Source organism: Vanellus vanellus (genome assembly GCF_965231255.1).
Source record: "Vanellus vanellus genome assembly, chromosome: 1".
Classification (NCBI taxonomy): domain Eukaryota; kingdom Metazoa; phylum Chordata; class Aves; order Charadriiformes; family Charadriidae; genus Vanellus; species Vanellus vanellus.
The window spans coordinates 138294202-138312683 of NC_138905.1; the positions used below are offsets into that span (position 1 = coordinate 138294202).

General features: G+C 39.8%; 1 protein-coding gene across 1 annotated transcript in view; it reads right to left on the reverse strand.

The window, feature by feature from the left end:
• Nucleotides 1–376: 376 nt before the first annotated feature.
• EGFL6 (EGF like domain multiple 6) overlaps nucleotides 377–18482 on the reverse strand; it is a gene marked incomplete at both ends in the record, with an annotated part of 44263 nt that continues 26157 nt past the window's right edge. The window contains 6 exon segments of the mRNA XM_082491092.1: nucleotides 377–396; nucleotides 399–486; nucleotides 1676–1941; nucleotides 3326–3412; nucleotides 5644–5724; nucleotides 14138–14467. Of these exon segments, the coding sequence (XP_082347218.1) occupies nucleotides 377–396; nucleotides 399–486; nucleotides 1676–1941; nucleotides 3326–3412; nucleotides 5644–5724; nucleotides 14138–14467 (872 nt within the window).

An 18482-nucleotide genomic window follows, 5' to 3' on the forward strand; every position in this document is an offset into this window, starting at 1 on the left:
TACGTCACCAGAAGTAGTAACATCCTCTTAAATACTGCTTGATGTTCTTATGAAGTAGAAGAAATGAAATAGAAGACTTCAGAATAGTCTTGAAAAGAACTTTAAGGAATAAAAGCACATAGAATTTGTAAAAAAGCTAGACAAATAATACTTTAGAAACCCTGACCTTGAATGATAAAATACAGTAGTGCTACACTCAAAGCATGTATTAGAATAACTCATTAAAAAGTGTATTCTGCTTCTTGCGCATGTCAGTTTTTCTGTTTGCATTGCTGCACTAAGTTCAAGGCTTTGGTTTTGGCTTTTATAAAGAAAATTATACAAAAATACACTACTAGTAAGGCAAATATTAAAAACAGGATTAAATCCAGTATACTCAAATATCCATTATCAGATATCTTCTGGGCATAGACCAGAAATCAGTATAACATTGTCCACTCCAATTTCTCCAGTTTTGCCTTTCCCACGTTCTGATTCAAAAGTGACCTGTCATAAGAAAACAGATGCATTAACAGTCAAAATGTAGTTTATCCAACCATTTAGCAACTGTTATAATGCTGTATTTGAGGAACATTTTATCACAATACAGGACTTAATGACTTAAATCCTTGCAATTTTTAGAGTTTCTGTGTATTATTTGAACTAGACTGATAATCCTCTGCACAGATTTACAATACCAAATGGATTCCTTTAATAAGATTACTTATTTTCATTGTACAAAGAAAATGCAAATTGAGTGAAATCCTATTATAATAATGTCATTTTATCACAGTATGTGATGTTAGTGCACTCCTTTTCTTGAAGGCATTACAACTGTTTGGTTTCGATGTATTTGGATCCTTAGTTTTGGGATATATATACTACATATATAGTGTATATACTATATATATTTACTCTATCCATAGTATGTATATATATAGTATAGTATGTATACTATATGTAGAGGGTAAGTTCATTTTTATGAATACGATGGATGGGGTTTTATTTTATGGTCTGATTTTCATTTACATAAAGGCTTTTCTACGTCATTCCAGCAGTGCAAAGAACCTTGATAAAAGGTTGCATTTCATTTTTTCTCACAGTATTCAATTATACAGTCAAAGCCTTTACATAGCACTGAAAACATTCAGTCACATAAATGAAAACCAGACCCTGGAATTTCAAGGAGAAACTTGCTGAAGCCCTGACTGAGGCAGTTTTCAGACATACATCAGTGGACAGTGCTCCCTGTTGGCTCATGTGTCCTGCTCCTAGGATGACTGCTCAGCCTTGACTATACCAGATGTCTCCTTTTGCACTAATTTTCTGGTTTAGTGTGGTTTGAGAGCATCCTCTTCTATGAAACGGGGATAATTTTAATTTTTCCAGGAATATATGTGTGCTTCTGTTGCATGAGATTTTCATTGTTTATGTTAATTTATGATCTGATGCGGTTTTTCCAAAGTGACAGGATTACTGACATCAGTGTTCTAACCAACTAGGGTAATTCAGTTCTGAAATTACAACCAGAGAGTAACTTTTCTGCCTCCTAAAATCTGTGCTCCTGTTTCCCATTCCAGATAAGCCTTTCAATTGCTAGTAAGCCTATAAAACAGTTGGTGGAACACTTGAGGATTAGAAAATTAGGCTGTTATGTTGATTATGGTAGTTGGCTTATAAATTGTGTTGCACTTACCCTGTTGGTTGTTTCAGCCCCCTGAAATATATCTATTTTTCCAGTTCTCCACCTTTCATCTTTCCCTTTGTTCTGCTCCCAGACAGGAGTGGTTTTTTTGTTTGCCAGGAACACTCGAAGTTTCCCCACTCTCTCGCCAGCAAGCCGATAACTGAAAATCAAGCAGTAGCTGCTCTTTGGTTTGAGGTCGGTGAGGAGAAGTTTTAGACGCCCCATATCCTTCTTGTGCCCCACAAAGGCTGGAACAGCCATGTAGTACCCATCACCTTGCAACAAAAAAAAAAAAAAGGAAAATGGACTTTAATGGACTGGTGTTATTTATTAGCAAATTGAATACGTATTTGCTAAGAAAATATGTGGAAGCTGCGTTACTTGAATATTTTAAAATCAGACTGCAGAAAAGCAGCAGGGAGTATATTTTACAAGGAATAAGCTTGCACTGCTGGAAGTCATATCAGTTTACAGAGGAGATGAGTTCATATTTCACTGGCAATTACAATCATTCTTCCTTGTGCTATCTTTCAAAGGTAAAATCATCTCAGTTTTTCAAATGCAACAGCCTGAATCATGCTGCTGTGCCTCTGTGGTCAGACCATTTCCAGCACTTGAGCTAGCTCATTACTTTCTCCACTGTCCTCTGCAGTGATGACAAACTCATAAAGGAACTGGTAGCTTATTCCCCAAATCCTGAAGGACCAACGAAATGACAGAGACACACGAAGCGATAAAAGGGCTAAAACATCTGGGCCTGTAAATAAAGTCAAAATCAGCAGATGTAAGTTTGGGGAGACAGGGTAAGGTCAGGGTAAAGTCTTCCCGGAAGTCACAGGACAGAGAAGGGACTTGGGAAAAAGGAAATATATAGAGCAGGAGAGGAAGGATTAGTGAAGAAAGACTGGGATTGAAAGACTGTGAGGGAAGAGGCAGAGAATGTGTGTGTAGGAACTGGAGCAGGTGGCCTGCAGAATCTGCAGGATCCACCATTCCCAACTGCAGAAGCTTCTGCAACATTTCTCTGTCCCAGGGGAAGAGACATCCTTTCAAACAAGTTTCTTCAACCACACCTTTTTATATACACCAGCACAGCAGTCACACATTGCGCTCACGGAGCTCTTTCTCGGGTTTTAGCAGGGATGCCATCGGTACCAGGTCAGGTATCGGTTGCTCCTGAATAGCCTTCTGCCCTTGGCTCGTTCTGAGGAATGCCGTCACCAGTTTGTCTTGCAGAGTTTGAGATTTCTGAGCAGTTATCACAGTGCTGTCTAAGCCGTGTGAGTAACTACGTTGCCACATCCGTCTACATGGCAGATGTGTGGTTAAACGCCCTACCAGTCTTAGAGAGACACAACATGTTACTAATAAGGTTTCCATTGCCTTGTACTTTGCCATTCTGAACAGTTATATCCTAATCCTTTTGCTCCTATTTTGATATGTTTATGTTGAAATTTGTTGCCGATTACCAGTTGCCACTGGATATTTCAAAGAAACAATTTCCACTCCCAGCATTCTCTGCCTCCTTTTTTTCTTTTATAAAGATAACCTTCGGATAGGAAAGCTAATTCCTGATTCTGTTTCCCCATCTGTCCCCCGTTTTTTGGAGGGGGTGAGCCATCAAATCAAAGCATAGCAAGAGGACAGATATTTAAATACCTCTATCTCGATCAGCAGGATTCCAGTCAAAATCATCATCAGCATCTTGTTTCCAGTCGCAGACCCCTCGACTGAAGCTGCAATCAACTGAAAAAAAAAATCGGCAATGGAGACTCGGAGGTCAGAGGAGCAGTACATCATAAGTACTGATAAAAATAATTTGCTCTTTATTCAGCCAGTTATGAATGCATAAGCCGTTCTAAAATTATCTACAATCTGAGTTTAGATAGTGGTGACCTAGATTAAATTGCAGACAGCAAAACATTAGAATTTATGTAGTAATTCTTTCTTTAACTCACAGGAAAATCTGTTGTGTCTTTTTACTGCCAACCTCCCATCTGCACGTGAGGTTATATGCTGTGACTTCTGTATACTGCACGTCTACCGATTGATCAGGTATAGTTGGAGGTGTCAGTTTTGAACTCTAGCATCATAAGGGCAACTCAGATGATTAAGGGCTTGGAGCATCTCCCTTATGAGGAGAGGCTGAGAGAGCTGGGACTCTTTAGCCTGGAGAAGAGAAGGCTGAGGGGAGACCTTATTAATGCTTACAAGTATCTAAAGGGTGGGTTGAAGGAGGATAGAGCCAGGCTCTTTTCAATGGTTCCCAGTGACAGGACGAGGGGCAATGGGCACAAGTTAGAACACAGGAAATTCCATTCAAATACACGGAAAAACGTCTTTACGGTGAGAGTGACAGAGCACTGGCACAGGCTGCCCAGGGAGGTTGTGGAGTCCCCTTCTCTGGAGATTTTCAAGACGCGCCTGGATGCAATCCTGAGTAATGTGCTCTAGGCAATCCCGCTTTAGCAGAGGAGTTGGACTAGATGATCTCTAGAGGTCCCTTCCAACTCTGAAAATGCTGTGATTCTGTGAAATGGTTTGGCATCTGCCAACTTTAGAGCTTTCCTCTCTCCATTTCTTACACTGCTGTAGTTGTAATCAGCTGAGATGCTCAAGCTTCAGTTCTATCTGTTGAAAGGTAGAAGCTGGCCTCCCATGAGAGGAATCCTTTATGTCAGCACTTGATACTCATACTACATGGAGCTCGGAATAGCCCAAAGCAGTTGACCTTTAGAGCACATTGAAAAAGGGCATCACCCAGAGTACACCACAGCCTTTGTGACTGTACAGATGAAAAGCATTACATACACAGAGAAAGAAATACTGTCCAATGCAAACATGGCAGATGTGATTAAGAATAATACATCACCTGTCTGAATTGCCTCAGAAAGAAGCATCCTTCTTGTTCTTTTCATGTATTTTATCATGAGACTGAGAAGTGCAGTACATGGCATTTAGAGAGCTCTACTGCATAAATCCATTCTTTCTGAGACTACTGCTTTGTCAGTTGGAAAAAACCCACCACAGTATCTTACCCTTAGTGTCAGCCAGCACATCTGTCTGTTTTGTTTTGTTTTGTTTTTTTTAAGACTTGGAAGCATTTGTGGATTGTTTCGGGGTGAAACCCCAACTAGTCCTAAAAATAATCTCATCTTAGCCAATGCCAGCCTTTCAGTCCCTGCCCACTTGGCTGGTAACTCTCCAGGAGGATGCTGCTGCCCTGTAAACGCATCAGCTCAATACAGTCTCTTAGTCCCCCCTTTTTGATTCTGCCTTTTTCTGTGGCTCTCATAAGCAGGTCCTTATAGTCAGCTTCATGATTCTGTCCATCACAGGGAAATTATTTCCCACCTGGAAAGCGGGGGAAGAGTGCCCCCTGATCTGCTTTTACGCTCTGCCATGACCAGAGCTACACTGCAGTCTGTTATAGTTCTCAAAAGGCAGTGAAGTTTTCTGTTTGAAAATGCATGAAGCACTTTCCTAAGGCATAGCAGAAGCTTAAGTTGTGTATGTAAATTGGCAGGTCTTGGACCATGTATGCTCCCCCTGACTGATTATACACCAATTTCTTAATGTGAGAAAGAACAGGTAATATCATCTTACTCTGATATCCACAGGACTTACTGATTAATTGGGAACTATCATAAATTCATAGCCAGGCTATTTAAGATTCAGGGTAAATATTTATTCAGTCTTGTTTAGGGTAAACTCCCATTGACTTCTGACAGAGGACCAGGACAAAACCCAAGAGAATATGGCTGAAGGACATTGTTAAAGTATGTCTTGAAAAGGACACAAAAAAGGTTCTCACATTGGAACTGGCAGAATGGTTTGGCCAGATACTGTCTCTAATGTGGTCACCAAACCTTTGTTTTATCTTAAAGGCTTTTAAATTGGTTCTGGCTTGGCTAATATATGTAATGAAAAGACACAGTACACAGGAAAATAAATACTGTAGAATAAAAATAATCTACCTTCTTGCTCTGCTCTCGACACTGGAACTTTCCTCTGTGCCAGGAGAGGGCCGAAGGCAGCTGCTTCTTTCACCTTGGGAACTAGGGAAAACAACTTGTCAAATGCTGAGCCATCACGCATCAACATCATCTGTCACCAACAGAAAATGGAACTTTATTCCTTTACACCAGTTGTCATCATTTATTTAAATTAATTTAAATAACTCAATGTATGTGTTTTCCACTCCACCAACAAACTCACATTCCTAGCCCCAGTTAGATACTAATTCTGAATTTTAAAACTTTTTTAAAATTGCTGTTTTCCACAGCACTGTGCCTTCTAAGCTGTGGGCAATGGACCTACAAGATTCACAAGGTCATAAAACGTTGAACATGATCTTTCTTTGGCGTGGTGATCTGCTTTCTTGCGACAAAACTTCAACTAATGATAGAAGTACCTGAACTCTACCAGAGAGTGAAGACAATGACTCAACAGCTTGGCAGCACTTTGTCAACAGCAGCCTGAAAAAATGGGTAATGTCAGAGACTTGCTAAAAGCCATAAACATTGGGGGATCAAAGACCCACAGCTCTGTAGTCAGGTTAAGTGATATCTGGTGCTGCTGTAACAGAAGTCCCAGGAAATTATTTTTCTGAAGCCGTACTATCTGCTGGGGTACGTGTTCTCCTGCAAACCTGATCAACTCTGCTGTCTGCTGGAAGGAAGGGTGCAGCGACTGCCCTACCTCTTCCTCACCCTCCCTGCAACAGCTGGCAAGCACAGCCTGATGTTTTGATAACCAGTCCTGGTGGAAACCCCTGAGCAAGTTATTTTGTAAAAATTGGTTGATATGTCTTGTGCCAAACTGGAAGAGTCGGTACAGCAGCACAGTCAATGAATGTTAGGTGCATTCTCTAAGATATTGGCCTAAAGGAGGTAGTCACTCAAGCAGCACTATTTTTCAGCAGCAGCCTCAGAGCCAAGGCAAAACCTCTCCTGTCTAATGAGCTACAAAGATATAGAAGCTTGCAAACTCTTATTTACTCTTAAGTAATACACTAAAATACTCCTAAGTATTTTTAAAGTTCTGCAATTACGCTTCTTTTGTACTATTTTAAGTGATTAATAGAGAAGTGCACTCACTAAAAAGAAAAAAAATAGTCTCAACTTCTTTGTGCAGAGCCTGTGTAAGTAACTAATCACACATGAGATAAGGGGAAGCTCTGCTTTCACTGGCAGAGGATTCTATCCTTTGCAAACACATATGCAGATGTACCTATGATATATACATACAAACCTATGAAAACAGGAGGAGCTTAAATGTGCCATTTTAGAGGAGGAGTGAGGGAGGATCCTCTGGTTTACTGCTTATGGAAGGTGTTAGTGGAAAGCCTGACAGACTGAAGTTCACTTTTCAGCCGCACCACGTGGGCAGCAGTAAGAAGAGTTCAGACTTCCTCAACAGTGCCAGATGATAGGAGCTATGGAAATTACTTTTCCCTACTCAGCTTTATATCATACATGCTATTAGAAAGTCACAAATGCCAAATATTTTAAAAGTTATTACTTTCACATGCACGCACATTTGTTCAGAGGGGAGTTTGTTCCCGTGAGCTCCACTGAGCTAGGGCTTTCCATCGAAATGCTCCAACATACTCACAGTTGAGAACACATACTCAATTTTAAGAATATACTTATAAGTCACTGCAGTCCAGAGCCTCCTAGCACCATGAAGACTATGCCATCTACTTAACCTTTCTTCTCCTTCAAAACTGTCTCTGTGTGTACCCCAGACAAAACACACGTTTATGAAGATGCCCTGGAGGCACTTTCAGAGGTGCTGAACTGAGCTGGGAAAGGAGACTCATGCAATCATATGAGCTTTCTGATGAATTGCCAGGAGCGTGTCCTCTCTTGTTGCCCTTGCAGCCTTCCCCTCACCCAGACCATTGCTTAAATCACCTGGATAATATTCTTACTTAAGGCAAGGATTAATGTATCTTTCTCCAAATTAATATATGTCTACATATACACATTTAGGAACAGGCACATAGAGATTAGGTGTTAAGTTCACTGTCATGCCATAAACTTGCCCTCATACTTCGTGAAAGAGGCTCAGGCTGTAAAAACCCTTGCCAAAATGAAGAGAGCTATTAAAATATGATCAGTTCTGGAAAGAGTGGAGTGATTTAACAGAAGACAACAGCTGCCAGAATGATTTATTTATTGAGTTATTGAATTACACTTGAATTCACTTGAGGGCTATACATGCAGGTGTAGCTGTGTGCTGCAGATGCTTCAAGTGAAGAACTTTGATGCACATAAGAAGAGCCAAATTTAGTATCCAAATCTATTTTTGTTTTCAGTGTCAGGCATTATACTCAGGTTCTCCACTTACTGGAAGATATCACCTGAGTATTATGAGAAATTATATGTAGTAAGAAACCTTACTTCTTGGAATGTGCGTACATTTTACATCAGACCATCACTGGACATGTTTATCCCCTCTTAAGTACTAGGCAGGAGTCAAGATTGCTCTTTTCAGCTCTTCTGCTGTCAAGTGGTGCTTGCAGAAAGGCAGACCTCATCTCATATTCCCTAAAAACATACGCTCACCACCAAAAGCTCACATACGTCCCCCTTTAGGCACAGCAGTCTATCCTTCTTTCTGTACTGCTGGCACCCACCCATCTACTTCTCTGCAGCACTAGCTACTGTCTCGTCCCTACATAATAAAACCCTTTGTATCACGATGCCACACATTCTTAACCATTGATGTCATCATGATACTCTTACAAGGTAAGATGGGTTGATCTTATGAGCAGGAATTAGTGGCAGAGAGAACTAATGCCCAGGTCTTCAGAGGTGTCTGTGTAACTAACTACCACCGACTTCCATAAGAGTTGTGTCTGTGAATGTCTGTGGTGAGTGGACCATCAGTAAATTGGTGACATTCTGGTTCTGAGAACAGCCATCTTGTTGCTAACACAGCCTCTTGCATCTGCAAGAAATTCAGTGTTGCTATCTGCAACATATATCTGAATATTGCCCCTGTTTTGAGGAGGGGGAATCTTGTTGAGCCATATTAGATGCAGTTTGTCAATTGTATTATATATCAGGAATTGCAGCAAGGAAAGAGACTTTCTGCAAAATAGAACGGCCCCCGCCAGCTCTATCTGGCTGAAAGTACTCCCCTAAAAGATAACAGGACTCACATAAAACAATTCTGAAACTACGTAGGATGTCTGCAATCATGGAAACACTTCTTAGCAATAACCTCAGAAAATGAGAAAGTAGTGCTGAAAAGAAGCATTGAGACATTGTTCTAGTATAAATGTGCCTAAATAAAGTGCCATGAAGGGGATTTAGAAACAAATTTATACATGAAACTAGAATTCCACTTTAAAAACAGCAGGCCTTCAGGGAGCGCTGTGCATAATGAAATAGATGAGGTTTGAGAGCCACCTCCTAGCCATCCCCTGTCCAGGGACCTTTAGATAGCTAAGTAAAGAAAGAGAACAGATGGCCCCTAAAAGAGCTAGTTAGGTTCAAACATATCCTTTTGTGCAGCGCACAGCAGTGTCCTCCTAGACATGCAGGCAGACACCAGTTCACTCTGCCTGTCAAACAGGTTTGTTAGCACTAGTCTGCCAGTTGTGCCAACTCTGCTTACATGAGTTCTTGTTTGGAGCTGACCTACACCTGGTTTGCTTGGAGCACAACTGGAGTGAGCTCAGGTCTGCCTAAAAAGTACCATGTAGATAGACCCTCAAGTCAGTCTATAAGTCAAATAAGGGGTAACGAGATCACAAAAGCAATAGGAAGCTTCAGGAGCACATCTGGAAAAGCACTGCTTAGACTAAGCTGCAATATTAAAAGGTTCAAAGTGAAAAAAAAAAAAAAAAGGAAAAAAAAGAAGCCAAACCCCCAAACCTATTGAGCAGAACATGAGTAGAATAGGTCTATGGAGAACTGTTCCATAAGCACCCTTCAGAAACAGTAAAAAGCACTGGTAAATGACTGGTAAGTGACTCTGTGGTGCTAAAGGAGCTTACTGAAAACACTGATAGATTTTCCTTTATGTGCACTTGGTTTCACCTCTCTACTTTGCCAACTGCTGTATATAAAATTATGTCAAGTGCATTTGGAAATTATATTTTTGTCTGAAAAAAATATGGCTTGGTTTATAGCTTGGAAATAATTTTCTATTTGCCTGTAGTAATGCACGTGCTATCCTTAAAGCTTTAATTCCTTTTTCTTTTTCCTGTTAGTGGGACTGTATTTCTTATAAATCATCTGTGGCATCACATTGAGCTCTTGCTGAGGCAGCTATACTGGAAGAACAGATATATGGCAGAATATAAGCATGCATGTATTTAAGTGTGCTAGTTGTGGGCAATGCGGTCTGTTCTTATTTCTTGTTACGGCTGTTTGATTTTTCTATCCCCTGGAAAATGCCTATGCCTGGTTTTGCTTCGATAGGTTAGTCTAAATGTAAAACCAAATGTAGTTATTTAGTTAGTCTAAATGTAAAAATAGCACAGAAATCTGGGAAAAGTAACTCACTGTTGGTAATTCTAACATGTAGAATTCTAAAGTGCCTGAAACTGCAGCACATGGGAACTCTCACAAAAATGGTACTCGCTATGTTTCTAACACTGCTGTCTAATGTTCAAAGCCCATAAAAAACAAAACAAAACAAAACAAAACGGAAAATCAGAGTGGGCACTGTAAAAAACTCAGGTGGAATATAAGAGGTAGTAAAGTGAAGACTAGCTTCCCCTAATGTACAGTGTATCACTACGTTGGACTGAAAGGAATATGCCACATCTCTGCTACCACATCCTCCTCTGAAAGAATTACATTCACCAGATGTCTGACATCTTGTGAGCCTTTTACCTATAGCTGCGGACTGAGTTGTGGTCTGAAAATTATTCGCTCACACAGTGGTCTAATTATCAGAAAAGAATATGAGCAAATGTCCTGATTAACTGAGAGTAAGAGCCTAGGACCCATAAGGGAAACAGTCCACTTTTAGTATTGCCAAATAAACCAGAAAACCTCTTTATCATTCTGGGTGCTATGAAAGGAAGGGGCTCTGTAATTAACATAGCTGGCTAAATGATACTACGGGAGTGTTTGAAGCACGATACGAGTTTTGTAAATTGATAAAGTACAGAGTATGGAATTTAATTGCAGTTGGCAATACCATTCTGGATTACAAAAGGTACGCAAAAAGCACCGAAACGTTGCAGAATGACAGAATTAAGGTTGTGCACTATAAGTTCACCTCTAGCTTGAGTGTAGCATCTGTACAGTCATTGCCTATATAACTAAGCACTTTGGTCCACCTCTCTGTGTCTTCTTCCATGTACAGAGAGGACATCTCACACGGTAAAGAGCTTTCCAATACTTTGGTTTACTCTCATTTTCTATACCTCTGCGATTTTTGCAATCAATAGGACAGAGTCCTATTGATCAAACTGCACCTTTCACAGCAAGACAGGTCCTTTCTTCACACTGAACAAGGTAAGGATCCCATGGAAAACAGTCATATAAATTCATTACAAGCTGTATCATAAGATATAAAAAATATAAGAAGAAAAATGTAAGTTTTCATAGATGACCTTAATTTTCTTGAATGTTGGGGGCTTCACTTTGCTAATCTTTAACTATTGTGTTTAAAAAAACTGTGAGTAGTAGTTTTCATGAAGGTCCTGTATTTTGATATTTGGCCTATTTTAGTAATTTCAATCTGCATATAATTCTTTTTTCCCCTACAGTATTTTTCTGTGGCTCCCTATATATTTATTATGTAGTAAAACTACTATGATAAAATAATACATAAATTTAAAAATAATAATTAGGAACTCTGAAAAGTGTGCCCTATCCATTTTTCCTAATTAACTACTTTTCCTGGAAGACAAACAATACCAATATTAATAATACATAAGGCAGATGCTCTGTGAACACTTGAGGGGATTATATGGAGGAACTTAATGTGGTAGTAAAGGAATCACTGCTGAATAGACATCAGCAGAGGAGGAAAAAAAAGGATGTGTAAATTTACGAGCTGTAAATTTGAGCTAATCGTGTACTCCAAAGGATCATTCAATATCATTAAAAATGAAAGTGTTTTTAAAGCCAAAAGTTCCAACAATTAAGTGGCTGAATCATGACTGAATTTTTATAGTAACAAGAATCAAGTATACTGTATGAAAATTTAAACGGAAAGGAAGCACAGTTAACACATGCAACCCATCCTGAAAGAAAAATTCAAATGTCACAATGCCTTAAGTGCTATGCATAGTTGGTATCAAACAAGAAATCCATGAATAATACTAGTTCACATACTTAATGAAACTACATCTTGGACATACTAGTATCCCTGTATAAAGCACCACACCAACCTTCTGCCAGTATCCTCTGGTGAAATAATATCTTTCTAGCATGTTCAGCATATAAATCTGTTATATTAATAATGGAAAATTCAAGCCAAATGTGACTGGAACAAAGACAGTATAGGCAACAATACAGATAAAACAGAGTGCTTTAATATTTTCAAGCAATAACATTAATTGTCACTGCTGTCAGTTGTAGTGGCAATTTTGTAGAGACGAGTAGTCTCTGCCTAGCCCAGGTATATGGTGCTCAAATACCTTGGTTTGGTTGAGAAAGTCCTTGAAAAAGAATCTCACCAAACATCATGACAAAAAATTCTTGCATATTGTTTTGACTTGGCTTTTCCTATGGACGAAGGATCTTCCTTGTACGCCCTCACTCAAACTGAAATCTGGGAAATTAATCTATTCCAAATAGAGTACTCAATAGGAAGGTTACATGATCCATGCTTTGCAACTGCATCAAGTCATGTCGCCCAGTACAGAAGAGCACATCCCCCTTGTAACACCAGGCACAGACAGCAGAGCCCTATGTCCTTCTAGCAAAAAAAAATAGTAACTCTGCCCTGGGGGCAGTATTTCTGGCAGTCCTTCCTAACCTGTCCAAGCAGGTTACAGAAGAAAACTGTTGAGATGTCTGAGCTACCTCCCCCAATCCATCAATCCATCCATCCATCCATCCATCCATCCATCCATCCATCCATCCCAGAAAGGCAGAAACGGTCAGGAGGACTGACTTGGACGATTATTTTTTTTCCTAACAGGCTGCCTTGCCTCACAACTGAGGAAGCAGAAAGGCTCACAGTCCTTTATGGCGCAGATTTTTGAAAAAATGTATGTATAACTAATAAAAGTATTATTTATCAACATTTAATTTATTATATATGACAACTATTAACAGAACCTATTAGTACTATGCCCCTAAAAGTGCTAGACCAGCAATATTCTTGCAATTCTGTTTGGAAGGAAAAGGTTTTGTCCCTACAGAAATCACAATTACTGGGAAGCACGCTCTTGCTGAGGGTAAATATCCCTTCAGGTTCCACTAGCATTTTGCAGTTAATTAGTCAACCTTTTTGAGTCCTTCCCAGTCCAACTACATTTAGCTGAACGTATCTGGTACTACCAGTGCTGGACAGTTCACACCATTCTCTTGGCACGTGCAAGGTCCCCATCAACTTATCTTCATGAAGAAGCTTGAGTACCTGAGAACCTAGTCTTAACAAAAGTCACCATATATATTGCAACTGTCTTCTGCTCACTTTCTCCATACTTCCTAAAAAATTATGGCCAGCTTTGGATTAATTAGCATGACTGGGAAGAGTTATGTCCTTCTTTAGGATAGTATTTTAGTGGAAATGTGTGTAAAACAGAATTCTCTAATCATAAAAGTATGGCCATCAGGAGACCTGTGTTTGAATGTTTCTTGTGAGAGAACAGAGGCAAGTCACTTAATCCTTTGGTCTGAGACTCTCAAATGCATTTGGCAGTACCAGCATAGTAAGGCTGAACCTCAAGGGTAGCTTGCAATCCAGTGAAAGTTTCAACCCCAATTTGGCTTCAGCTCCTGCACCTGCTACCTTTTTTAGGTAGAAGATGGATAGGAAGTGGCATAAGCTCGTCAGGAGTGAAAGGCTGAGAAAAGAGATAGGCTGAGGCTTTGGTAATGAGTCTGGTGTGGCTGTAAGATAATGAACTATGTTTTTACTCTGAACAATGCACACTACTTAGGATGATGAGCATGCCTATCACGAGGCAAAGCTAATTATTGTCTTACTTGTAAAGAAGCAGCACACTATCTTGTTTTCCTGGGACTTCTGTGAAGCAAACAAGGAGAAGCTATATGTGCTACCTCTAAGCTGCTCTGAAAGCACAGCCTGCGGAGGGGCTGTCAGGACAGCACAATCCATCTCTCCTCACGTTGACTGCAGACAGATTCCCCCAAAAGGGAGATTCGGTACATTTAATCTCACCAGTAGGTATGTTAGGTTCTTTTCATTGTCTGCAAGTAAATTCTGACAAAATATCCATAATGTTTCATGATGATTTTGTTAGCGTTTATCTCTATATATTTACATTCAAAGCAGATTTTTTTTTAAAATGAAGAAACTTACAGAAGACATCTCCTCTAAGGCTTCGCTCATGCTCAATTTGATTCTCAAAATCTTCCTTCTCCTCTTCGTCTGACTCTTCTGCCTCCTCTTCTGCAGTAGCTTCAGTTTCTTTCTCTTCCTCAGTGTAGCTCCCACCAAGATCAATACCACCTTCATAGTCCAATAACTGCAAGTGGGTCTTGGAAGCCGGTGTCACGGCTGCTTCTGGGATCACATTCTTGATTGCTTCATGCTTTTTCATACTGTTTTTATGTGCAAGAAGTTTCTTAATTGTGTCCTTAGCTGTTCCAGGGATTCTTGCAATTTCCTTCACTGACTTTTCAGGGATAACTAGAATCAAGAAGAAAATATTCAATATTCATCTTAGGAATCATGCAGCAATGACAACATTTATAAATGGCACCATGGTGTCCTTTACAATGTCCAGAGACCCATGCAGCCGAATTCTCTACTGAGATATAAGTTCAGCTCTGCACAGAACTGAATATGCATACCTGTGTTTAGCTCTGTTGTATAGACAACCCTATATTTGAGTTACAGTGAAAAGACCAAAGTGACCCTTCTCTGTCATAACCTCATTTGGGCTCCTGTGTAACACAGGCCATAGAGCCCCTTACATTAATTATTTTTACAGTGGAGCTTGGGTTAAAAAAAATTATCCATCTTCAATTTGTGGACTACTAAAAATTGTCCATGGAGGTATGATTCCCTGCATAACAAATGTCAGCCTACTAGCAATGAGCAATTTTCTTAGGTATCTTTTGTGAACTTCTCTGGCCTAACTTTTCTTGCACCACAGCCACTGAAATAGAACACATTTTGACAGGAGATACCTCAAGCCGCTCTATCACATTCCTTCCAGTACCTAAAGGGGGCCTACAGGAGAGCTGGGGAAGGACTTTTTACTAGGGCATGTAGTGATAGGACGAGGGGGAATGGCTTCAAACTGGAAGAGGACAGGTTTAGATTAAACATTAGGAAGAAGTTTTTCACTTTGAGGGTGGTAAGGCACTGGAAGAGGTTGCCCAGAGAGGTTGTTGAGGCCCCATCCCTGGAGGTGTTCAAGGCCAGGCTGGACGTGGCCTTGGGCAACCTGGTCTAGTTGGAGGTGACCCTGTCTATGGCAGGGGGGATGGAATTCAATGATCTTCAAGGTCCTTTCCAACCTAAACCATTCTATGATTCTATGATTCTATGATTCTATGATTCTGTGATTTAGCTCTAAGGGATATTTAGTTCTAAGGGGTAAACGCCAAAACTTCAGAGAGGCATCCAAGACTGCCAAATTATTATCTTTATGCTATTTCAAGAACATAAATTTAAAATTCCCTGAGATTTTTTCTGTTTTATTATTCCTCTTGGCTACAAAATACTAAAAGGATAACCAGCCTTGTCGTATCTTGCAACTTTGGATTCTGCTCAGAAACACAAAGGCTACCAGAAGTGAAAAACTTAAGAGTGCGGTAAAAGTCCATTGAGATTGTTCAAATCTGTAAAACAAAAGAAAAAAAACCCTGAATTTGGGTTTTTCCTTATTACGAAGAATAATGAAGTCAAATATCCAGGCAAAAACTTCAAAACATTAATTGATAAGAGGACATTTTTACATTTACATGTCAAGCCTGATTTTCAAATCATGCTTTTCTTGTCAATGTCTTGAGTTTCAAGACACAAGCCTTTTATTTCTTTTAAAATTCAATTTTTTTCTCTCTACAATCACCAAACTGTGTTTGGATGCTTGAATGAGGGACATTTTTCATAGGAACCCATTTGAAGATGCATTTCTAGGGATGGAGGGAGGCAGGATTGATTTTCCACCAGTGTTGCGACCCAGTAGCAGCGCAAAAGGCTCCTCTGAGACAGTATGTTGGCCGGCTCCATGTTCTCTTAAGATAGGGAGATTACGGGTTTACATGAAATGAGGTGAGATTTTAGTTACATATTATGAAAAACTTGCCTACTATCTTTGCTATAGGATAGTAAAACACAGGAGCAAGCCACTTAGATTATTTGAACTGTATCACTAGAAGTTTTAAAAAATTGTTAGGCTATGATCTGTCATCAATATGCTGGACACATCCTGCAAAAGAATGGACTAACTGATCTTTTTTAGTTCCTTCCAGATGTACTATTCTGTCATCTGACAAAGACTAATGGCTCTTTGTGCTGATGGCCAAATCATAACTGAGGCTTAAAGCCAGGACTACCTCGGACCAGTTTGTTCAATGTATGTGTACAGTACAAAGGAAATTCATAGGAGAAATTATGGCAATACTGCAGTTGTTGCTTTTTAACAACAACAGCTCAACATCAGTAGAGGAACACCACTGTGCCAAAACAAGCCTGGAAGGGTTTGTGTGACAAATATGCAATTTTTTGAGAAGACATCCCATCCCACCATAAGGATTCCACTAGAGTTAATCAAGTTAACCTGTCATAGGAGGTGGAGAGTGTCCTTGGGGTTTAAAGTGCATGGTTAATGGACTTCTGAGGCTCGACACTATGAGGCTTTTGAATCAACTCAGGATTTCATGACTGCTACGACATGACCAGTCAGTATGCTATTATATAGTCAGTCCTCTAGCGCTGGCCACAGCCTGAATCTGCGTGGGTGAGGGAGAAGGACTGGTAAGTAGAATAGCACAACCACGTCATAAGCTACTCACAGCCTTCTGCAGTTTGAGTCCTTTCTATGAAGTACCTTGGAAACAACGAGAGTTACGCAGTTCCAGTCTGTTGTACAAAGGTTCTTCCATAGATGGAGACCATTTTCATCAATGGGTCAGAATAGCCTTATATATGCTGTTTCCTATCTTTGACTCTCCATCAGTATTGATGCTGTAATGCCAACAGCCTTTTGGGACTGCAAATGGTGGGGAAAGTCAGCTAGTTTTATTTCCCTCTGCTTTTGCTGTCTAGTGATTGCATTATCAGTGCAAGAATATGTTCCTATTTTGCTCCTCACTTTGTAATTATAAAAACTTTATAGTAGTATCTTGGGACAAATGGACTGGATTTGTAACCTTGGGTAGTACTTTTTCTGTGTGCTTCTTTTCATAGAAACATAGCAGAAGAAAAAACACCAGTTAATAAAATAGAACTGTAGCCTAGTAGGAAAAGGGGAAAGTTCCCTGAATTTATATTCACTCCTGGAAAACACAATCCTATCACTGTGAATTCATCACATTTTATTTATGCAAATGCAACTACATGCTATTTAGTATCCCAGGAACAAAATCAGACTCTCTGTGTATGCTCACCGGGGCATTCAGATTCTCTAAGGCTGCAGTTGGAGGTATAAAGTAAATGGATGCCAATAAAAAAATAAATCAAAATTGTGGATTTTGTTTTTCTTTTCCTTTGGGTAAAACTTGTAGTCTTGCTTGTCAGATACCTGCAAGTAAACTATTTACTAATACTCCACTGAGTGAGCCTTTCCTCTGGAGGATGATGTCATGAAGGATGTAAGGTTCTCTGGGTCTAAACTGAGAATGCAGCAATAAAAATTAACAGGAAAGCTTCATTCCAAACAAATTTCCTCTTGACAATCAGTAACAAGAAACTTGAGGCTGTTAATAAAGAGTCTATGGAGATTTTCAAGCCAGGACTGACTGCTCAGCAAACCTGAACATCTGCTTTTAGTTTCTGCTTTGAAGTTTTCCCAGTGAAATGAAAAATTCTTACAGCTCAACATAATAACCTCTGTGGTGTCAGAAAACCAATCTCCTTCTATGTGCAAAACTAAGCAGTGCAGAAAATCAACTGACAGGAGTGACAAAAATAGGGAGATAAAAGTGTAGAATCCCCACGTGCTTGCAGACTCCAGTTTGCTGCTGCAGTATGAAAATCTGCATGCTCGTGGGGACAAAGAGGGACTAGGCACCATCCTGTTTTGGCATATAGCACTAGTATACTTCTAATCTACATTCAGCTTTAAAGTAGCTGGAGGTGTGGATTTAAGGCTTTTTATGGCTACCCATAAATTGCAGGAAGAACAATCCAGTGTAAGGATAAACCACCTTAAACTCAGTCTGTTCTGTTGAATCCACTGCCTGTGGACTTGCCTCAATGAACAGCTCACCTTCTCTGAGTCTGGGGTGACACAGCTGAGGCAGTGATTTTTCAGGACCCTTCGCCCCAAGACATGTATATAAATACACAGGTGTTGCTCACAAACATTTGTGCATTTATCCATCCACATGACTGCATAGAGAATTTTAGAAAGTAAAAAGAAATGGAGTGCATTTCATCCTAGATCTTCTTTATGCACCTTCCATCAGGAAGCATGTAGATTAACACCTCCTGCTCTTATATAGTTTGTGTTTATTGCCCTAGTATGAAAATA